This window comes from Sturnus vulgaris, chromosome 13 (assembly GCF_052056855.1).
Source record: "Sturnus vulgaris isolate bStuVul1 chromosome 13, bStuVul1.hap1, whole genome shotgun sequence".
Classification (NCBI taxonomy): Eukaryota; Metazoa; Chordata; class Aves; order Passeriformes; family Sturnidae; genus Sturnus; species Sturnus vulgaris.
In genome coordinates, this window is record NC_142255.1 from 13,498,643 (window position 1) to 13,522,535 (window position 23,893).

The 23,893-nt window shown below is 46.2% G+C and overlaps 1 protein-coding gene across 3 annotated transcripts in view; it reads left to right on the plus strand.

The window, feature by feature from the left end:
• The window catches only part of NTRK3 (neurotrophic receptor tyrosine kinase 3), a 204,164-nt gene that overhangs the window by 103,782 nt on the left and 76,489 nt on the right, over nt 1–23,893 (plus strand). For all 3 annotated transcript variants that reach the window (XM_088172619.1, XM_088172617.1, XM_088172618.1), the window contains exon 12: nt 9,154–9,342. In XM_088172619.1, the coding sequence (XP_088028745.1) occupies nt 9,154–9,342 (189 nt within the window). The remainder of the gene's footprint in view (nt 1–9,153; nt 9,343–23,893) is intronic.

Sequence of the window (23,893 nt, forward strand, 5' to 3'; positions counted from 1 at the left end):
CGAGGAAGGGGCTGCACGTGTGTGTCATGAGGGGTGTGGAGGTGCCAGAGCCTCCTGTGGAGGAGCTGTAGGAAATGCTGCAGTATATAAAGCGTGTCTTGCGAACAGAAGAGATTAGAAAGCTGATATGATGTTATTCCGATTGATTTTGCTGTTGTATTTATACCTGGAGGTAAAGAGCAGACATACTGGAAATCAATTGGCCCCATGCTCTTCCCAATCTCTCTGCAGCGCCGTTCGAATGAAATGCTTATATCATTTTTACGGTGTGTCTGTGATAGGGATGAGTGAGCCAAGAGATTAATAGACACTGGTGAGGCTGTTGCCCAGCCACTGCCTGGATCCTGCCTTGTAAAGCCTGTGCTGCTCTGGAGTTCAAGGTGCCCCCGAGGTGACAGCTTGGTGACTTTGCTTGGAAAAAAAAAAGAAGCAAATCTAGTCAAGAGGAACAAAGTGGGGAGAAAGGTGAATGGCAATAAGCTGATGATTTGGGGCAGGCGGGATGTTGCTCAGCTCTGGAGCTGAGGGGGCTGGATGGAGTCCTGGGGGCAGGAAATGAGGTTTTGTCTTCAAATGGATCTGATCCCATACAAGGGAATGGAAATGATGGCTTTGTGCATTGAAGATAAGGCAACAGGGATTTGTTTTGCTGTATCGTAGTGCATCCAATACCCAACAGCCACCCATCCTGCCTCACCAGCCCTTCCTGCACCCCAGCCTTGGGGCTGGGACAAGAGGGCTGCAGCAGGGCCATGCAGGGATGTTGGCCACACACAGATGCTGCATTCCTGGTGTCCCTGCTCACTCCTCCTGCCTTATCCAGGTGCGAGTTTCTCTGCTGCTGCTGCCTCTGCCTTGCCAAGATGCCATCACAGGAGGTTTCTCTGCAAGAATGGATGTTTGGTTTGCAGCTGGCTCCTCCTCACAACCTGCAGGGAACATGCATGCCCAGCAGTGGAAAAAACAGCTTGTTACCAGCAAATGGGAGAAGATAGGTGGGAGGAATGGTGGAAGGTGACTGGGTATGGTCTGAATGCCAGCACTAGCATTGCCAGACTAAACACTATCTCCCTCCCTGCTGTGACAATTGAATAAAACAGACTTTTCTTCCTCTCCTGTTGCCTGCATTAGTTGCTAGTTGTTTTACCTGATCTCAGCAGCGAAAACCTTTTTGTCTTGGCAAATGAACCAACTTCCCAGTACCCATATGTTATAGCATGGGAGTAGGTATTGGCTTATCAATCCCTCAGGCACTAGCAAATCCTTGCATTGCAGGTTGTAAAATATTAATCTGGTTATCCTGTGGCCTGTTGGCAGTTGCTTTGCTGGTCAGGCACTTTCTGAGTTGGAGATTTTGGTAACACTGGGCTAGAGTTAAAGCCTAGATGTAAAATTTCCTGCTTTGCCTTCCTGTGAGTGCTGGCTGTCTTTGCTGTTATGCATGGCTCTGGCTTGTCAGATCCCACCCTTTTTAATTATCAGATTGTATTACTGTAAGCATTTTCTGTTTCTTGTTCTGCTGGATTTATGCATTTGTGCCCTTATATGCATTGACTTTATATTTTATATGATTTGATCTTAATGTTTCCATTCCTGAGTGCGAGTGCTTATAGGATTGATGTCTAAGCTCAATAAATAAACTTGAGAAGGAGTGGGTAAGGGAAGGACATGGGAGGAGTGAAGGAGGTTTGGACATCCTCTACACCAGATGGAGTGATGCTCCAAAGAGGACTTCCAGGATGGCTGGAGGCTGGAAAGGGTGAAGGGGGGATGTACAGGGCTGCTGCAGCCCCTCTGCCATGATGCACCCCCTTTTGCAGCAAGAACTGCCTTCTCCCTGCTGCAATCACTTGAAAAAATCAGAGAGAGAAAGAAATGTCAATATTTAAAGCTGGAAAGGGGCTTCTGTAAATGGCAGTATTTTGGCAGCGTTGCATCAGGAAAGAAAGTGCTTTAAGGATTGTCTGTGTAGGGATCGCCCACTGACAACGGATCTGACAGCTTTTTTTTATATGATAATGCATCTGCAATGTATGAGGGGCTGGAAGGTGCAAGTGGGGGGAAGAGACACGTGTCCAACATGAGAAGTGGTGGGTGCAGAGACCCCAGGCCTGCCCCTTCCTTTTACCATAAAGTTCAGAGAGCTCTTCAGCTCCTTGAGATCATCAGGATCTCAAACCCATCATGTTGTTGAGGAGAAGGGAAAAGGGATTGCTCTTTGCTCGTGCCTTTTTTACTGGAGAGGCTGAGGATTTGGAGTATATCCCCTTAAGAGTTCAGATTTATGTTCTTGATGTCTTCATCTGCCTGCAAAGCTCAAGGATTTGATTTTTTTGTATGTGTTGTTTCCCCAAAAGCTGATGGAAGAGTCTGTGCACCCTGGGCTATGGCAGAGAAGGAATTGCCACCTTTGGGAGCTCCTCAGTCACCACAGTGGTGTTCAAGCAGGGGCTGTGCTGTTCCAGGCAGCCTCTGCAGCAATGCCCTCCAGGTCCATTGGCATGATGCAGAGATAACTTGGGGTGAATTTGGGACATGGAGATGGAATTGAGTGTATGGATGTGGGAAATGCTGCTTGGACACAGTTGAGGAGATGGCGAGAAAGAAGGAGCTGAGTGCTGGAACTAGGAGGGAGGTCTGGATAAAGCCCATTATTTTGTACAAGTGAGGGCTCAGGGGAAGAAATGCCACAGGATAGACCACTCTGTGGCTGGGATTAGTGACTCTGGGGTTGAGCAGTGGCTGCTTCCCACTGTAGGAGGGCAGAGAACAAACTGGAGCCTGTGACAGACTGGCTCCAAATGGGCCCCACGTCGGCACCAAGTGCTGCCTTGGCCCTGTGCCCACATCTGTCAATAAAAATTAAGAAATTGATTTTCTTTTGTTTGCCTGAAAGGACGAGGCTCTCTTTATGAGACAGTAAATGCAATCTTGCTCTGAGCATGGCTGGATTTTTAATTGTATTTATTGTGCTTTCGCTTATTCTTTTATGAGTTTCAGTTCCCCTCATTGCTGGTGCAGAGATCAGCCCTGGGGTGTGGGTTGATTTCAGCTCCAACAAAAGGTTGGTAATTTTTTAGTTTCTTTTTAAACTTATTTGTTTTTCTGGTAAGCTGAAGTTTGAGGTTATTTTTACCCTTGTTTATGGGCGTGTGTATAGCTCTGAGTTGTAAAGCTGGGCTGAGAGATGTAGCCTTGGAATTATCTACTTGCCAGTCAGTGATGTGACCTTTTGAAGAACAAAATTTAAGACTATGATTGGGGAAATATGGAAGTGCCAACAGGGGTTTGGAGTCAGAGGAGGAAGGGATTTTTATATACTATATATTGGAATTTAATGAGGTCTGCTTCTGCACTTGCTATACAATGCATGGTGACCCACTTTATTAGGAGAGCTTTTTTTTTTTTTCCTAGTTATGGGTCATATACAGTTCCTAATTAAGTAGGTTAATTATATGACTCCTTTATATTACAAAGGAAAGTGGAGATGGCACAATTAGCTCTTGCAGTGATAATTTTGATCAAAAAATGGTGTTCTGCATGACAGCTCCGAGAGGTGTGGGTGGGGAGAGGGGATTGCCCTGTGGCCTTGAGCACTTGCCTCACTCATCTCTGCCTCAGCAAACTCGGTTTCTGTCCTGACCACTTGGGCTGGGATGTGCAGGGAGTTGTCCTGTCTGAAACCAGCCTGGAGACCATGGCCCCATCCTGACCCAGTGCTGCACCCACAGCGCCTCTGATGCTGCCCAGACCTGCTCTGCAGCACTGGAGAGTTCCCTCCTTGGAGTTTCTTTGGAAGCATCACAAAGGGAAGATGCTGAGGGCCCTGGCTTCAGGTAAAAAGTGCTGCAGCCTGTGAGGGCTCTAAGCAGCATCACTCCCTGTAGCTAAACTGTCCTTGAAATAAGTTTCTTTAACCTTTCCCTTCCCAGCCTGGCAGTGCTGAACCCCCACAGCATCCCTGGGTTATCTGTTCCAGTGCTCAACCAGCCGTACTGTGAGGCATCAGGGAGAACATTCAAACTCTAATCTCCCTCAGTGCAATTTAAACCTATTATTCCTTGTTTTATTCCCAGTGGACATGGAGAACAGCTATTATATTTCTCTTTGCTGCAGCCTTTTACATATTTGAAGGCTGTTATCATGTTTCCCTTCAGTCTTCTCCTCTGAACACAAAGCATAATTCTTTTAGTTTTCCCTTAGAGGTCATGTTTTCTTCACCTTCAGTCACTTTAGTTGCTTTGCAGAGGTTACTGTAATGCTAAGCTGGAGTTTTTGTTTTTTCTTCACCTGTTTGCCTTGGGGCATTCATTCTATTACAGATATATGAGAAGTGACCATTATCTTCTCTAATCTATGGTTATTTATACAGTACCTTATATTCCTGAGCCTGTTTTATCATAAAGTATAGCTCTTAGCCTTGATAAATAATTTCCCACTATGATATGATTGTACAAACAGGGGTCCCTAAGCTATTTATTACTATTATTATTTGCTTTATTTTTCATGAGTAACAAGCTGTCTGTATAACACTGTGAATGAACCAGGCAATTCACAGAAATGGACTGAAAGCTATATCCTATTCACAGAGCTTCCAGAAAAACAGGGAGGTGAAGGTAAACACCAAGCCAAACTCTAGTTTAGCCAGAGGAAACAGTGCTGAGCAGAGAATGAGAGATTTTCTGAAAAGGAGAGATTTTGGGGGAATCTGGAGAAGTGTTTACGGAGATGATAATAACAGGGCGGATGCAAAGTGAGAGAGTTGGAACATTGCTGGGATGGATGGATGGATGGATGGATGGATGGATGGATGGATGGATGGATGGATGGATGGAGTGCAGCCTGACTAGGAGGCTGGGGGAGAACAGAGGGTGGAGATGAGGCTGGGAATGGTGGTATTTGAGTGAGATGTCTTTCTCAGGAAAGAGGGAGTAGAGGAGATGTGGGAGGGAAGAGAGAACAGAATTGCTGCTTCTGACGTTTCCAAAAGTAACATTTCCAAGCTGCCTCCCTGCTCTTTGTTGAACATCAGCTGAATTTGGTCCTGATTTCCAGGTCGTTGTGGCTGACTCTCCCACTGGCATTGTGAAGGGGCAGGTTGGCAGTGGCTGCAGTGCTGGGCTGGAGCAGTGGCTGCTTCTTCACTCAGGGATAGCCCTGGGCAGCCCTAACATCTCCCCAGCTTTTCCTCACAGGGAAAAGCAGTGATGGAGTGCCTCCGTCACTGCTGCTGGTATTGCTTCCTTGTCAGGAAAACTGCATGGGGTCAGCATGGGAAACAGCCCAGCTCTGTCCTCACAGACTGTGTGGATGCTGCTGGCTGGTGAGAGCTCTGCTTAGAAGGAAGGAGAGCCAGGGAAGAGTCTTTCAGAGTACAGCTGTAACAGGTTCAGTGCTCAGATCATGGCCTTCTTAAATTTTTTACAAATAGCCCCTTTTTATAGTCAATGTCCATAGTATGTTTGTCCATAACACAGGCTGAGTTATTCACAGAAACAGCTATTGCATCACTGTTCTGAAAAGCTCTGAAATATTTTATATAATTTTTAAAATCACAGGATGGTACGTTAGGAATTACTCCAAGCTACCCTTTGTCTATTATTATACATTTTTGCTGTACAAACTGTCTTCTTTTCTATCTCTCTCTGCACATTTCCCTGTCAAATGGAAGGTAAACCTAAATCTCTAAAATCTGTACTCTCTTTTTTTTTTCTGCTTCATTTTTTTTCCTTTAACGTTACCTAGAAAATACACTAGTAGTAGTGAAACCAGTGAGAATTCCAAATAAAGCCATTCATCAGCATTATATATCAGAAAACTAAACCTCTTTGACTACTTAAAAGCAAAAATATATATGCTATTGCCAAGATAGATTAAAAAATTTGAAGTCTATGTAGCTGCTTTATTTCAAGGAATTGCTAATGGCAGAGTATATTTTGAGTCAGGGCAATATAACACCTATAAAAGTGATTGGTGGCTGTTTTGATATCCATGATGTTTTTAAAGTTTGTCTCAGGCTTGCACAGTGAGTCCAGCACTGGTCTGAGTCTCAGAGTGACAACAGAGGGGCCGTGGGCTTAGAAGGAATTGGATCTCAGCAGTGACCAGCCAGAAGAGATGGGAATAACAGAATTAATGTGATAAGGCTGCATGACTGTAGCTGTAGGAATTAATGTTGTCCAGATTTATACTCCCCCACCACACCCAACAACCCACAACCTAATAGGAGAAACTTGGAGAAGTCCTCAACTGAAAACTGCCTTTAATCAAATTATATCCTTTGGAGGATATTGAGATGAATTATATGTTCTAGGCCATGTCAGATCAGTGCCTACAATCACCAGAAATGTTTTGGAAAGCTGGAAGGCTAATGCAGTGAATCCATTGTAAGTGTTCCTTAGGACTTTTGAGAATGTGATTTATTTTAGTTTTTTTCAAGACCTGGAAGTACAGCTGGAGGCAGTAAACTGTCCCTGAATTACTGCAGGGGTAGAATATACTTTACATGTGTTCTCCCTGTGGTGCCTCTGCCTTTGCAGTTCTTGGGGTTTCTCAGTTTTGCAGAAATGTGAAAGGGTTGAGATAGAGAATTAGAGTTCGGCTCTGAGGCTTTTGAGGGTTGGTAGGTCTTGTAAATGGACAAGCCTGGTGACATTAACCTGAGCTGGGTGACTCAGACGCCGAGTCCATTCACAGGACAAGATATTCATTGGGGAATGGGGATGCAGCTGTGGATCAGCTGAGATGTGGTTACCTCTTGCCTCAAAGATCTTGGATATGTTTGGGGCATGAAACTATGATAACACATGAAGAAAGTCTCCTAAGAAGTAAACCACAGAAAAAACCCAACCCTGTGGAGTGTAAAGAAGGTCAGACTCTGGATCTGTTTATTGTCAGGGAAATGGCCACGAGACAGTTGGCTAATAGATGCTTGCTATGCTCATTTTCACAAGTACACAACCTCCTGGATTGTGCCTTGCTCTTTTAGATGTAGCCATGTCCTTTTAACCTAGAGGGACACTGCCATGATCTGTGTTCCCTAAAAATGAGGAGGTGCTGAGCAAGAAAGAACAGCAAGGGTCAAATGCTGGCAGGGTTTTGGGAGTCCCTGAGAAGCAAGTGCTCAGCAGGGTGTGTGTCAGCCTGGTGTTTGGTTACATCCTCTTTGCTCCTTGTCACAAAGGTGTGGTTTCTGCTCAGAATACAGAGCTATGAAAACTTCCTTCACACAGAAGCACACAATGGTTTGGGTTGGAAGGGACCTTAGAGATCAGCTATTCCAACCTTCCTGCCGTGGACAGGGACACATTCCATGAGATCAGTCTGCTCAAAGCCTTGTCCAGCCTGACTGTCATTCACCAGAGAGGCCTTTCACATCCCCTGATGAGTTGCTATTCTTTGGAGCAACACCTTGCCTTCCTAAGCAAAGCAGTATGCCTTCAATAGCCTTCACTGCTGCAAGGGAGATCTTTATGGTCTTCCCTCAGATTATTTACACCAGTCTATACCAGTTGATATTTTTATGTGTTTGTTTTGTTTTGTCTTTTATTGAACTGCACCTTGAAATGCAGAGTTGTCCCCTTCCCACCACAGCTGGGCCGGCCAGCAGTGCAGGGTGTGGCTGAAGAAATGTGCACATCATACAAAATGAGTCATCCTGGTTCGCCTGCAATGAATTGACATTGTGAAGGAACAGAAGTCATTCAAACCAGAATTGCCCATTTGCTTTTTGTGTTTGGAGAAGTAATACTGTGTGTAGTCCCAACAGAGGCATCTTGCATCAAGAGCTGAATTTTGCCTTTGCACCTCAAGAGCTGGAATGTCACACGGGCCTGAGGAGTAATGCTAAAAAAGCCAGAACCTGCCAGAAGGAATTCACAGTAGAGGGAGAGAGTTTTTTTTCCTCGTGACTAAAACACCTGTCACAGCTGCCAAGACTTTGCTAATTACACAATAACTTTATTATATCCCACTTGGAAGAACAAACAATACTTGAAGATCCAAAAATGAGCAGCCTTTAGACTAGATTAATGCAGGCAGAATGGCTGCATGGAGCCGGTGTTTGCCTCGTCCTCACAGTAGCTCTGGAGAGTAAAATGGCTTGAAGACTCCCTTCTTTGTTGCCAGTGCTACATAATAAAGTAATTGTGCAATTAGAAGCAGATTACTGTTGGGAGATGAGCAATTTTTATGCGATGTAGGTAAAAGGCTGGCTTCTCTGAATAAGTTCAAAACCTAAGTGCAGCATCTCTGTTCCTTTTTACTTGAGCTTCTGGTAATCTGGTAACATCCAGACAGGAGAAAAGGAGTGTCACTTATTGAGTGTGGATTTTCTTCCCATGTTAAAATATTGAAAAGGTTTGATGGAAGATTTCATTGTGGTCTCTAACTTGTCCAACACCAATGTAGCAAGAATGGCTGCAACAGGTATTAAAGGGTCTAAAACCAAAATAAAACAGAAGGGATAGAAACCTTCCATTGCTCCCATCTTGCATGCCTGATTACTTTGCTTCATTTTCTTGCCTGTCTGATGGTGCTGTGAGCTTTTGGGGGTCAGAAGGGTAAGGGGAAGATGCTACCATTTGTGTTGGTGGTGGTGGGAATGAGCTTGAGCTGAGCAGGATCTGCTCCAATACATTGTGGATCCCTGTAAGCATCAGCCTGACTGAAGGGCTCAGTGAGTTTGCCCCGGTGAAGCTGGAGAAGGGCAAAAAGATGGGCAACACACTGGGCAACAGACATATCACAAATGTGGATTTGAGGTGTTTCTCCAGTCGAAGCATGGTTATGATTTCTGCTGAGCTTTGTGATGCCAGAGCATACAGGCAACACAGCAACTGCTCTCTCATGACAGCCCTAGGAGAGGACTTTGTGCATGACCCTCCTCTGATGTGGTGTCACCTGTAGCTTTTAACTCTTTGGGGTTGGGATTAGTCTGATACCTCAAAGCCAGGAAGGAAAATGTGAGACGTCTCCCCTACGCTGTGAGCTTCCCAGAGAAACTAAACCCGGGGATGGGACAACTGGCAGGAATGGCAGGACAGGCTGGTGGTAATGCCCTGCCAACCTGCAGCAATCCATCAGCATGTGATCAACAGGCTTCACTGGCCCCTGTCCTCTGCTGTCCCTGACAGATGTGTGTGCTGTTTGCAGGTCCCGTGGCAGTGATCAGCGGAGAGGAGGATTCAGCCAGCCCTCTCCACCACATCAACCATGGCATCACGACTCCCTCGTCGCTGGACGCCGGGCCAGACACGGTGGTGATCGGCATGACCCGCATCCCCGTCATCGAGAACCCCCAGTACTTCCGACAGGGTCACAACTGCCACAAGCCAGACACGTGTGAGTGCCCACCCCACCACAGCCCCCCAAGGGTTGAGGGATGGGCTGGGGGGATGGGGGAAGGAGGGCGAGGAGGAAGAGGTTAAGAGGATGAGGAAGAAGAGAAGGAGGTTTTTGAGGAGAGTGGGTCTTGGTATGGTCCAGAAACCAAAGTGAATCTCAGGTCTCAGAAATCACAACATACATGTAGATGCTTCCAGAAAAGACTTTCCACTCTCACCTTCACCTCCCTTCACCCTCCCTCCGCCACCCACCCTTCACCTTCCCCCCCACCTGAAAGTGCCATTCCAAGCCGGGCTCTTCTTCCTCATCAGCTCCAAGCATGAGGTCCCAGGTGTGAGCAAGAGCCCCCTGGCAGCATGGGGATGGATGTGACCCCTGCTTGGCTGGGGAAAGGACCTGCCTCCCCTTCCTCCTCCAGCAGTTTCCCAGTCATGGGGCTTCCTCTTTGGCTCCCCAAAGGGCCAGGGGGAAACTCAGGATACATGGGCATAGGTGTGGTAGATGCCTGGAGCTATCTTTGTCTCCAGAAATTTTAGATGCTGGATGTCTTGTTTTTATGGGCTTCTGTAAAGCTTCTGCATCTTTCCTGTATAAATTTGGGTCATGAACTGGGCTCATTAGACTAGCAGGAGGTGATCAAGTGGCCCTCTCCACTTTGTGTTTCTAAATTCTGAAAAGGAAAGTGCTGTGTAAAAGGATGCTTTTCTGGGAGTCCTGCACCACTTCCCACACAAGTGGTGGGATGCAGCCTTCCCCAGCATGTGGCTCACAGGCAGTAGCTGAGCTCTCCCAGGCCTCTTACCAGCTCTGAGATGCAAGCTGAGCAATGCAGGAGGTTTGGGTAACATTCCTCTCTTGCTATTGCACATCCTTTTGGTGCGTCTTGGTTACAGGTAGAACTGGAAAAATAAAAATCCTTCAAAACCAAAGGTGAAAAGCCCTCAGCTTGGGCTATCTCGGTGAAGCAAGGTGCTGATGTCACCTCTGCTCTTCCTTTGGCTGCTGGTGACTCACAGGTGCAGGAGACAGAAGTCAGTCCCTGCAGACAGGGAGAAGGCACATCTCCCAAATGTGGCATTAAATGCTCAGCAGCAGCAGGCTGCTCCTGCCTCCATTCCTCCATCAGGGGAAGGGGAGCTGCAGTTGCTGCTCCCATGGAGGTATCCCTTGGGCAGCCCCACTCTGCCCCTCATGGGTCCTGCTGGCTCATGCCCAAGCCCTTAGCACCGTCCTTCACTTGCCAGAGCAATGGGATGTACCCAAAGAACGTGCCTGGCTTTCCCCTTGATTTTCATTTTGATGTGCTAAATTTGGTCTGTTTGTAGAGAGGGGAGGAGGAGGGCGGTGATTAGGCAGGAGTGGAGAAGCTGAATGTAGCGTGGTTTTTCTGTGCTGTTAATTATATATTTTACATTTCTTATAGCACCTCATCTCAAAGTGATTTACAAACTCTGATGGCTTGGGAGGGAGGGCTCCCCCGCTTTACTTTTTCTTCCTTTCCCTCCTGTGCTGTCTCAAATCTCTTTAATCTGCATGCCGACCATTGCAAGACGTGGGCGCTGTTGAGGCTGTGCAGTAGCAGAGCTTAAACCTCAAAGGATTAAGTTTTGCTCTGAGCTTTTGCCCTGTGGGACTTGCCAGAACTGGGTGAGTTGCAGGGGAAGTGACTTGCAGCAGGATTTCACCTCAGAGCTTCATGGGGCTGTTTGAGTAGGATCTGAAGGGTTCACAGAGATGCTTGGGGTGGCATCTGGAGGCACTTCTCCTGTGAAGGGTTCCAGGAGGGAATGCTCCAGGTTTTCCAGGACTGCAAGGCAGTGGGGCTGAAACCAAACCCCACAACACTGGTACTCCCTTTGGGGGATAATAAGAGGCAAACTACAGCTGGGTGCTTGCAGGTTGAAAACCCTATTTTTTTTTTTTCTTTGTCATTCATGGGGCAAAACCCAGTCCTTGACTCCTCAGGCAGAGTTGAATTTGGTGTATGTTTTGTATTTTAGTCCCCAGGTCTTAACTTGGTCAAAACTTCTGACTTCACTGGTGGCTTTGCTTGAGGCTGGAAAGTTTCATAATTCACCTATTAAATTAACCATGCTTTGGGGAGCTTTTGCTGTAAGGCGTTTGTTTGATCTGATGTGCTCTACTCAACATAAGCCTGGGCTGGAGAATATTTGTTGCTCCTGTTCTCCCTGTGGTTGTCATGCTGGAGGGTTTTTCTCTCCCCTTGTGCAGAGCTTGGACACAAACATTTCTCCATTTGCTGTCACTTCTAAAGAGAGCTCCTCTGGGCTGGCGAGTGCCTTGATTCCCAGCTGAGCCTGTACAGATGCAAACTCCTGCCACCACCTCCCCCAGCTGCGAGCAAAGGTGTTCTGACACCCAGCATCTCTCCTTTGCACTGAGCTGTTGCTAGAGCAACATCTTCAGCAAGCATTTTCCCTCTCCAACATGAAGCTTTTCTCCTTCCTTCCTCCTGCAAGCATCCCTGGGCTCTTGGATGCTGCCTAGGTCGAGGACATGCCGATACCCATTGCCGTGCTGCAACGAGGGGAGCAAACTCTATATGCTTAATGCAGTATTAATAGTACATTGATGTGATATAGATTTCTGTCACCCTCCATACTAGCAAGCATCACTTATCACGCAGGGATGACGGATGTTTATTCCCAGCCACTTAGCTCTGCATAATGGAATTGCAGCTGAAATATGGAGAGAAGCTCCCTGCCTGCAGAGCTGGAGGTCTCTTGCTCCCTCTGTGCAGTGCTGTCCCATGAGATCTTCCTGTTAATGTGTCCTCAAGGAGACAAAGACCTGTTCTTCACTGGGAATGTGCTGTCCTCGTGTCAATGGGATGAAGGGCACAGGAACCAGTCCTCACTTCTGGCTGCCTGGGATTTTTGCAGTTAACTTACCTTCTTTCTGTTGCTGCCTGACTTAGGGCAGAGATGGGACAAGCTTGACTCAGGATTCTCTTTCTGTTCCTGGGTGAGGGGTTCTCAAAGACCACATAAGACACCAGCACCACCCTGTTTTCTCATGTTGGAGCATTTAGTTATTGAGAAGATGCTCCCCTATCTCTGTGCTGTAACTCTCTGCTCTGTGCTGGGTTTGCATCCTGTCCTTGGTCCTACCTGGAAGGTTAAGGAAAGGTTTGGCAACGTGGACAGTCCAGGCACAAATGGATTTCAGAAGAATAAGCTAAAACTGCCTTTTTCTCCTGATCTTGTGCACATGGAAGGGAAACCAAGTTCATATCTGCTTGGCAAACAGCAGCAGGAAGAGCAACAGGTTGTGATGAGTTTGCACCTCAATATCTGGAAATAAACAGATCAGAGGAGAAGAATGGGAATTGTGGCAAGCACAGTGGGCAGAGAAAGTGATGAGGATGATAGTTTAGGACTACATAACATCAGCCTATGGTCAGAGATTTTGGCAATGCAAAACATGATCCACTCTACCCACATTTGTTGCCAGAAGTCGGCTGTTTGTCCTTCTGGGTAGGCTTGGCAGTAACAGCAGCTTCTTACCTCATCTTCCTCTCTTGAAGTTCAGGATTTGAATTCCCAAAATTCAAGTTTTGTAATTATGAGTAGCTGGAGATTTCTGTGGTGAATATTGGTAATGTTTCAGAAGAAACATTTTGGAAGGTTGTTTTGCTTTAATAATAGTAATTAAATAGTAATTAATTCCAAGCACAATGCATCAGATGCAGATTAGTTCTTGGATCTGATCTCTTGAGCTTTACTCAAATGCCACAGCACAGTTTTGGAGTTGTTCAGTTCCCTTGTATTTCTCATCTAACAAAACAGGTCTTCTGGAGAATGACACAAATTGGAGAAAAAAAATCCAGACCCTGAAGGAGAAAATTGATCTGGGGGCAGATCCCTGCATCCCAGCAGTGGATGCTCAGTTGCAACAAGTACTGTAAAGCTGAACTTTTGGAGCAAATTCTTTGATTTTAGGGGAGTTTTTTGCCAGCCACGACTGGAGCTGGCTGTGTTTTCCAGGACTGGCGCAGTCTGGGGACTGGGATGCATTCTCCACACGGGTGGAGCAGCCGTCCTTTCGTAGAGTCCTAATGAGAGTTTTTTTCAACCTCATTTATTACAGGCTGCCCTGACATAATTACATATTCGAAGTTAGTAATTACACGTATTCATGCTAATTAAGTAATTAGATATAATTACACTAACTGTAAATACGTGGTAATCGGCTAAAAAGAAGTACTTCAGAAAAAAACAAGGCAAATCACACAATAAAAGCGCCATCAGCACTCTTTCACTCAGTACCCTGTCTTTATCTTGTATTTCAGTGCAACTAAAAGGAACATCGTGGTTATTTCAAAAGTCATATTTCTTAAACAAATTGATTTTCTTACCTCTGCTTTCAATAGATCTCGAAAACTAAAATGAAAAGGATATTTACCCTTAACACTGTTATTTTTTTTTTTTTTGTCTGTTTGCCTAGTGTGATTTGTTCATCCTGGGCATGGGAAGATAAAAAGTATGCAGCATTTCTATTTTCGGTCAGTTCATGGTCCCATTTTTGCCAAAAACAGCAACAACATAAAACTGAAGTCATAAGTGCTTGTAGTTTTATTTGCCTAAAAAAGAAAACTGAAACAGTTGGTAGTGGAAAAGAAACTTTTCCCTTCTTTTTTTTTTTTTTTTTTTTTTTTTTTTTCAGGGATAAGACAATTTGTCAAATATTCTTTTTATGTAGCATAAATGTGGAGCGCAGGGTGAAGTGACAGCAGCACTCTGCTCCCCTGTGCCCAGCCTTGGGGCCAGGCTCTACAGGTTTCAGTCCCTCACACAGAGCTCTGCTGTTTCTTGTCTTTTCCTCTGGTCTCCTTTAAAATGAAGCCCCCAGGCCCTTCTCCAGAAGGACCCAGCTCCCATTGCTCTTCTGAAGTAGGCACTTGTGGGTGAAGACTCTTCTGTGCTGGAGCTCTTGTGGTCTCACAGTCTTGTCCTTCTCACTCAGCTCATGTGAGATATTTTAAGGGTTTTAACAATAACCTGTGAGTAGCTGTTTACTCATTTATGTGTGTTTTGCTACTCTGTGCTGTGTCTCCTCACTGTTTGTACCAAAGCCTGGGCTTGTGGCTGGGGCTATGGAAGAGCCCTGACCTCAGAGCTCAGCTGCCAACAAGTGAAGGTGTTGGGGGTCTCTGCAGTGACCTTCTGCCTGCAGATTTCCCTCCCTTCTGGTTTGCTGTTGGCTCTCATGGAAACTGCTCTGAGCGCCAAGTGTTGATGTGAACATCCTGCAAAAGTTTTGGATGTTGAAGAAGCCTTGTGGGCTCTGGCTGTCTGTTCCCAGAGCAGGTGTTGTAGGTATCTGAAGAAATGTGTGAGCAACCAAAATTACTGCTTCTGTCCCCCACCAGAGAAGAACTGAACTTCCTTTGTGCCCAGAATCACCTTCTTGTCCCCTACCCAGGCTACAACATCTGACCAACAGGAAACGTATCATGGACAGTGGGACTTGATCCAACCTTCCCAGCTCTCAGTTTTCCTGCCTGGGGCTATTTTCTGCTCTGCATCATTTCTTCTATCCCTGAAAGCACAAGTGGAAGAAATATCCCACATTTTCCAGATGTCCTTTGCAGCAGTGGAGTGCCTATTCCACCTATTACACCTGCACTTTGGGTTGCAGTCTCACACTTCAGACCTTCCTGCTGTGATGGTGCTACAGAAATGAGATTTTTTCAGGATATCCTGTAAAGGCTGGCAAGATCCATTGCTTATACCTTACCTTTCAGCCAGCTCTGGAGATGCTGTCTGTGTGGTTTGTACCATGAGGAAGAAAAGCAGCGTGGCTCTGCCTGGTCCCTGCCTGCTTTAAGAGGAGCTGCTGAAGCCAGCAGTGCAGCCCTGCTTGCTCCAGATGGGATGGGCACCTGACTTGGTTTGAACACAAGATGATCACCTCTGCTGCTGTTTGGGTTTTAGATCCATTCTCTGTTGCTTTGACATGTGTTTACTGGAGATATTTGTAGCAGCACCCAGGATCACAGAGGGACTAGCAGGCTCCAGCCCTGGCGTGGGAAAGTGTCACTGACAGCACAGCTGAGTGATGATACTTTGCTCCCTGGTGATGAAGATCCATGAGGAAACCCTTAAATCAAGAAGAATGTGGCTTTGGGCTGTTGATGGTGACTAGCCTGCAGAGAGGCTGCTCTGGTGGTGGAAATACTGCTGGATACAGACATCAAGGGGTTGACAGGGAAGTATTTTCTCGTACAAAACTTTGCTTTCTTCTCTGCCTAAAAGCATCCCCACTGGACTGTTTAATCCTGATGTCTGTGGGGCCAACAAGCAGGGTTGGCTTGCCTGAGGTGATTTCAGGAAGGGACCTCATGATGTGTGAACTGTCAAGAACTTAACAATCCAAATGAGAGGAGGTCCTGACCTGTTTTTCTACTGAATTTGGAGTGGCTCTAGTGCAGCAGGCTGCTCTTTTTGCCTGGCAGCCTCATCCCTGCATCAATTGGGTTGGACCGGAGTACCCAAGAATGCAGCAACTCATGGAAGATGTGTATGTACACCCTGATATTCCACCTTATATCCAGCCCTCTGCTCATCTCATACAGGGGCTCACACCCTCCCACTCCTCTTCCAGCATTCCCTGGCCTCCACACACACCTCCCACTGTCCCTGTCCACTCACCCATGGTCTGGCATGAGTCCAGACCCATCGTGTCAGGGTGAGAGGAGTGGGACACAATAGGGAGAAAAACAGGTTTACATTCCCTCTGTTACCAGCTGTGTGTCTGGGTACTGGTGCTTCTCCCTATCCGTTTGTGCTTTTGGTGTGCTTAAACCTGAAGGAGGTGTTTCTGTCAGAGAGAGCAGGGCTCTGTTCACCAGCCAGCACTCCTCATAGGTGTGGCTTCATCCCTGCAAGACAAGAGGTAGCAACACAGTGCTCAACCTGAGGCTATTGAATATTCAGGCTGCCCAGGTATCAAGAGTGTCCTCCTAATGGCTCATTGATTGTGTGGATTTTGCTGTGGGCCAATGCAAAAATAGCTGGTGTGTGTATGTGTGCATGGGCAGAGTGGTGGTATTTCTTTCTTTTGGCCCTCATTTAAACATTTGTCTTGCTTTTGAATGAGTTTTCTGTGGCTTATAGTGCTTGGCTGTTGGGAAATTGTCTGGCAGCTGGGGTACCTCTGCATTCCTGGGATAAAGAGGATGTGCCTGCAGTACCTGGCCATGGAATACCACAAAGGAACCAGGAGTTCCCAGAGCTTGCAAGGACAATGTGTTGTGACTTTTTAGTGTCTCCAGGCTCCTTTTCAGGTTTAAAATCTCTTGGAAGTGCGTGGGGCCTCACTGTGATCAGACAGGTGTCTCTGGTTTGGAGAATGTGGGCTTTCATTGTTTGTTCATTGTCTGGTTAAATTGTGACTCCTAATTAAAAATAGCTGCTATTGTTTAGGAGTTGCAGCAGTTCTGCATGACCACACACAGCAGGAACATTATTAGTGGTGCTGCTCTGTGGGACAAGAAGTACAAACCAGAATGTAGCAGAGAATCTGCACATCAGTAGAGGTTAAAAAACTCCAAACCTGTGCTTAGTACTGCTTTGGGGCTAAGCAGCCCAAAACATCCCATTCAGTCCTGAAACCTGGGGAAAGACCTATGTAAAAAAATATTCTGCCTAAAGAGTTCTTTGTGTGGAAGGAGGCTTTTGTTTCCCAGCCTTGTGTGGTGCTGGCTCTGAGGAGATAGGGCGGGCAGAGATGGCTCCCAGCAGCACAGGGCAGGTGGAGCAGAGCACGATTGCTTCACATAACAAAAATGCAGAAATTGTCCTTTTTGATTGCTGGACACTTCCACTCCACCTGCTGTCTGTCTTGCTCTTGTTGATGGGTGCAGACAGGGGTGGGTCAATGGGATGAAGGAAGGTGCTGCTGCTCATGGAAGCGCCACTTCTGCTGGTGTGCTCCCAAAGCCTGACCTGAAGCAGCTGTTTTCCACCGTGGTTGAGAGTAAAGCACTGGCCTTGTTGAACAAGATGTGATTTGCTGAAGTGAGCATACCCACTGAAGAACTCAGCAAACCCATTTCCATGTGCAGCTGATGTAAGAATTGTATGCAAGCGTCTCGAGGTGAAAAGCACATTGGGGTCACAGCATGTGAGGATTGCTCTCAGTGCCTGGGCTTGTCTCCCATTAAGGCAAGGTTTATTGCATAATCCATTTTTAGATTCCTGCACATTCATTCCTAAATACACTGCAAGTAACCTAGTGCTGAGCCTTGTTTGAATTTGTTCAAGCCCTCTCTCCCTGCCCCTCCCTGGATGCATCTCTTTAAGAGATGGGAACAAACTGAGACCTAGTGAAAGCATGGACATTTCTGTGTGTACCACACCAAGGATCAGGCTGTCCTGCTGTCTGCAGCCAAGCATGGTCAACATGGGCACAGTAGTTAAATTAAGTGATGATTTACAGTTTCATGTAGACTCAGCTTTTTCTGATGCTCGTTCCAAGTTCCTTTGCTGATGCTGCAACAGCACCTGAAGTTTTTTGTCACCACTGTGGGTCTGTAAAAATGTCACACCTTTCTTTCAGCCCTACTAACCTATTTTTCCTCACTGAATCAGAGCACTGAGTCTGAAGGTTACTATACCTACCTATTTTTATATATAAATCTCGTATATATGTTTGATCTATTTTAAATGCACCAGTTTATAATGTGTGGACACCTGTTCTTATCTTACTTGTACTTTTAACAGGTTTTACATCATCCTTCCCTGTCCAACCACCATACTCCTTGTTTCCCTTTGTGAGATAAAAGGGAACTTTTTTCCTCTTACAAACATCTCTTAAATTCAGGACAAGCAGTTTCTCTCACTCCCATAAGTGTGACAGGAGACAGTTAAGTCTCCTAAGCATATATAGCAAATTGCAATTAGAAGAAAAATCTGGAACAAAATTTCTTCAGTCCTTGTCTCCCTTATCCCAGCCCTTCTCACCCCTCTATCTCCCTCTTTTAGGATTAAGCCAAGCTAATCCTCAGATGAGCAAGATCTTGGGAAAGCCAAGAGCCAAGGGAGGAGAAAGAAAAATCCTTCACACTCAACACTAATAAGGAAATTATAGGCATCCTACATTATGAATTGGATGAATTTTTAATGGTTAGAAATGCAGTTGATTTATAATGCATCCATCCTGGACTGCAGGGCCTGTCGCCAGCTAATAAATAAATGACAGGCCCTTTGTATTAAAAGTATCAGTCATTTTACGTCTCTGTGCTGTAATTGATGAGGAGCACTGAGCAAGGGAGGTGGTGGCCATCAGGTGTACCAAGAGCAAGGACCTTGTGTTTCAAGATGTACCTGAGGGCTTGGCATACCAGAAAGTTACAGCCCAATTGTCTAGGTCTTCTCTCAGATGGTCCACGGCTTCTGCTCTATCCCATTGCTCACATCCCAGAACCAGAGAAATAAAGAACTTAGCTGGGGCTGCATGGTTTTGAAAGGTCATTTTAAGCCGAGCTTAGGGCCCTGTTTAACATGTCTTATGCTCTAGAAAAAATTAGTTGCCCTGGACAGCAGGAATGGCTCCATCTGAGGTGGCAGCCCAAAGATTCCTTCCCACATGTGGAATGGGGCAGGAGGCTTTGGGTCTGCCTCGTGTGAGACTCCTGGTGAAGGCTGGGGGACATTGTGCCTTCTGCCCTCTTGACAGTCCCAGCTATTGGCACAGTCAGGGTGAGACGAGCTCAGAGTCAGGGATCAGCATGAATTCATACAAATCCCACCGCAAATGTTCACACTGAGGCTGTGTTAAAAATAAATTCTGGGCAAATCCCAGAGATGGGGTGGGATGGGACTGTTTACTCTCATGCCAGATCCCAGCAGAGCCCAAATGTCAGGGGAACATTACTGAGAGAACACCAGGCAGCTGAGTATTTGAGGGATGGGGTAGATTTCATGCTCTTCTTAATGAGGAGAAGTAACCTGGCATGTTGTATTTCCACTATTTCCTGGAAAGAGGCATTTCTCCTTCCAGCCCATCAAGGGGCTGCCGAGCATCTTCATCTCCATTTTATGGGTGAGGAGAGGCAGCTGGAAAGACATCAGTTTGCTCAAGGCCATGCCAGCTTGCTGACAGCTAGCAGCCTGGCCCATGTTCAGCCCACTGGACCATGTTGCATGTTTATGAGTCCCCACCTGAAGTCCTTTCACAGCCAGTCTTTTGGAGTCAGGGGTTTAGATGGACAAACACGTCCTTGGAGCTGCCAGCTGCATATTGTGATTCCAGAAAATGGCAGTTCTGAACTTTTCCTGCTCTTTTCCAGATAGCTCAGATCAGATTCTCCCTTTCCACCTTCATGGGGGCCATGCTACAGTCTTAATATGTTCTGCTTTGCTCTCTTGACTACTTCTGAAGAGACCTCTCCTTGCAGGTCTCATTACACCTGGGCATTGCCCCCTGGCCAGCTTCACTGGGGTGTGTTGGAACCTGAGTGCTGGGCTCAGAGGAAGAGCAGTCATTTTTCAGCTTGCCTTTAGTTCTTGGCTGCAGGAATTAGGCAGGGAGGCTGGGATATGAGCCTGGCTGCCCAAGGAAAGCATTGCTCTCTAAGATGCAGACTTTCATCTTGACCTGGAGGAAGGAAACGCTTATTGCCTTATTTATTACATTTCCCCATAGCTGTGTAAATACCATATCCATGATAGATATAGATCTTATGAATAATATAGAGATTTGAACTAAGTAATTGCCGTGCTTTTTTAATACAAGAGATCCTCAGTGTCAAGTAGTATTAATGATCTGTCTTGACATGGGCTCTGCAGAGGGTGATTGCAAGCCCCAGTTCCGTGAGAATTTGAGAAATTGGGGGAGAAATCCTAATGTGCTGTTCATCCCCTCTGTTCCCTGTGGGACACTTCAGAACAAGTATCCTGTCTGCTGATTTTTTCTCAGCTTTCCCTAGACCCTCTAAGGACAGGAAGGCTAAGTGGGTTTTGGGAAAACAAATCCCTTTTGTAGGCAGGCTGGGCTGGGCTGTCAGAGGAGGGAACTTTTGGAGGAAATGTAATACAAAGATCCTTGCAGCTCCCTGTGGTCACTAACAGTTCTCCAGACATTTCTAGAAGAGCAAAATGATTAGTTACAGTGAAATAGCTAAATTCAGGCAGAGGTAATGATATTTTATGTGTCTGCTGATCTGAGCCTTGTCTCTTCTCTGTAGCCTTAATATGAAGCTCTCCTTTCCACTTGCTCTCTGAAACCCTTGTGCAGCCTTGCTGCTGTGTGCTGTTAAATAGGTGGCTACGTAACTATGAGAAATTCTCATAAACTCCACTCTTTAATGCCTTAGAATCTTTGGGGATGAATTTAAGATATTAGTAACTATGGAGCTTTACCACCTTTTTTGCAGTGACATTGTTGTGGGGGAAAGGATAAGAGGATAGCAATCACATGATGTGGTGTGGGTCACTTTGTGCCTTGCATCCCTGGTGGCAGGGAGCTGATAGCTCCACTGGCTGGTCCTTCTTGCTCCCTGCTGTAGAGGTATTGGTGTTACAGCTACAGAACTCCAAGGCCTCTTTAAATAAATAGAGATATCTGAGAAGGCTATGAATGGCTTTTCAATTTATTTTTTTCCCCCAAATATAGCACCTCAAGTCTGAGTCAGGCTGTAAACCTTTTTCATTCCCCTCTTTCTAGCTGTGTCCTGCTTTAAGGTTATTTCTCGTCCTTCTTCCACCATCACCCTTTTAACAGGAATGAAGGCAGGTGAGACCAGTGGACTGCAGCCCCTGTTCTCACTTTGCCAGTCCAAGAGGAGCAGGTCCTGCTGACCCCTGTGGACTGTGTGGAGCAGGAACCATGGGCTCAGGTGTTTCTTTGGCACAGGAATGGTAGCTCATTAACACTCTGTGCCCTGCAGATAACTTTTATTGATCATCAGCTGCTTAATCAAAAACTGTATCACAGTTTGTTTCGATTATTTTTTCCATCTCTTCATCTCTGGAGAATTGGCTTAGCCAGAGTTAATGTACTCATTATGCAGTTGGGAAACCACTGCTATAGACTGCTATGTAAATCAAGAGATTAAGAAGGTTTGTGTTCTCCTTCCCACATGTAGCAGGATGAATATATTGGGTGCATATTCCTCTGCCTGATGTGGCGAAACTGGCATGAAAGAAGTTTGGCTGAACTGGGTTTTTGGCAGAACTCACCTCCAAGGTTGCACAAAGCCCAGGCTCCACATCTACATCCCCACAGTCCTGTACAGTGTAGAACAGCACTGCTACTGTACCTGCTCCTGTATCTAAACAGATCTGAGCACCCCAGAAATCAGCACCCTCGGGTTTGTTGTTCTTGGGCCACAGCTGGAAACTCTGTGAACAGTGGCTTTACTCTTTTGAAAACTGTCAGAGCTGGGTGAAAGGAAGCTGTGCAGCAAGTGGCAAAAATATTTCCCAACTTCTGCCATGTATATAATGAGCAGCTCTGGGAAGTGTCAGGCTGGTTTGAATGGAGACACAGGAAAGACTTGAGAGGGAAGCCCAGAGACAGGAGTGCTGCTTGTTATGCCATTCCAAACTTATTTCTTACTCTAGTTATGATGAATGTCTTGATATGATTAATTTTCCTTTTGTCTTTTAATGTTTACTGCATAAAATTATTCTCCTTGATCCTATATCGTATCAGGGCTACATACTCCATGCTAGCTATGGTGTTGCAATGACCTAATTTGATTGCAGAGGGTCGTGTCCTGTATAATGTTGTCTCATTTTCTCAGTAGTCGATGCAAACCCAATTTTATTTTCTTTGAAAAGAAGGAAAGAGGAGGCAGGAGCCACAGCCAAGCTTATACCTGCAGCACTTACCTTGTTGCCTGGCTGTAATGACCCATGTAGTTCAGCTTGGATGAGACCTGCAGGCTTTTTTTATTTATTTATTTTCCTATGGTGCTGAAGGGGACAAGGGGTGGAAGCTACAGCAGAGAAGGGCTCTCATTTGTAGGTGCTGGCACCACTGATTAGCCTCAAGGAGTCATTAATCCATCAGGCTGGACGCTCTCTTGATGGAGCTTATCTCAGGAGGGGAGGGTTAGCTGTGTCTCCCTGTGGGCTCTGGGTGAGTGTTCAGCTTTCTCCTCTTGTCTCCAATTAGATGCTCGGTCCTTTGTACCGCTGTGTTTCACCTGCCTCAAAGACCCTTCACCTGCCTTCCGCCTCTGTAATTTACGAGTAGCTCAGAGGGGAGAAGGAGGGTCTGGTCTCAATTTGTGTGGCTCATTTGCATGTGAAATAAGCACGTCCCTTCAGCAGAGCTGCCAGCAGTCTCCTGGCCCCGCTGCTCTCATTCAGCGCGGCTTTGACAGCTCCAAGGCTGTGGCTCGCTGAGCGGTGGCAGGGCTTGCTCATAAACTGGAAGTGTCACTGTGTTTTTGCAGAGCTCGTCCAGAAAATGGTGTTTTTCAGCAGCTCATAAAGGAGGTGTCAGCCTGGGATTTGGTCTGTGGAAAAAGAACCTGTTTTTGCAAACTGCAGAGCTCACAAGCTCTCAGCTCTGGCTCCAGGGCCATCCGTGCTGGCTGAGATTGCTGCTGGGGCAAATTATTCAGCTGATGGTTTCATTGCTAATTTCCTCATGAGTCTTGGATTCTCTGACTCTGTATTCATCTCAGGGTATTCCTCATTCTCAGCCCTGTTTTTTCTTGTCCAGTTGGGCTTTGAGTGGGCTTTTGATTGAAAAGGGATCTGTTGTGGTGAGAGAGGAGGAGTCAGAGAGGCACTGGCAGGCAAAATGTGCTTAGGGGTTGAATGAATAAATCAACAGGTCTCCAGGTGTGCCATCAAACAGGCTCTCTTGTCTTGATCCAAGGATTTAGTGGGAAGAGGCCAGGCAGTGGAGTGGCAGAGGTCTCTGTGGCTGGGCAAGGGCCAAGGGAATAGAATCATAAGTCTTGATCACAGCAAGAAAGGGAGGAGACTGGACATTGGTCACTCATGTGATATCCTCCTTGGAAGAATACCACATTCCATGAGGGAAGCACAACTCTAGGCCTGATTTTTTTTCTCCATTTCAAAATATTTAATCAGAGAATCAAATATGAAGTCTCTTTAAGAGGAGGCTGGCACACGGCAGCTGGCTGAGTGTTGCAATCAATGTATCCGCTGTGGAATGTTTCCTGCAGAAGTATTACATCCTCTCTCATTTAGTTGATGATCTTTAGGGTGAATCAATCAAAAGATGCTGCACACAAATAGTTCAGCCTGTGATCCTGTGGGTGTCCATTACAGAGGTATTTGCTCCATGTTAATGGACCTGTTGATTAACAAAAACCCTACTGTTTTTTAAAAAGCAAGCTGTTACTTGATGACAATTGTTAGCATTGGTTTTTCTGCCTCCCCACCTCCCCAGCACAGCTCTCATTCTGTGCCAATGCAGGTGACTGCAACAAAAGCCAGGTCTGCACTGCTGGGGAGAAGAGTCTAACATCTCACCAAGCAGTTATGTGAGGAGAACCTTCTCCTGGAGGTTGGGAAGGGCAGAGAGAGGCTTCTCTGTA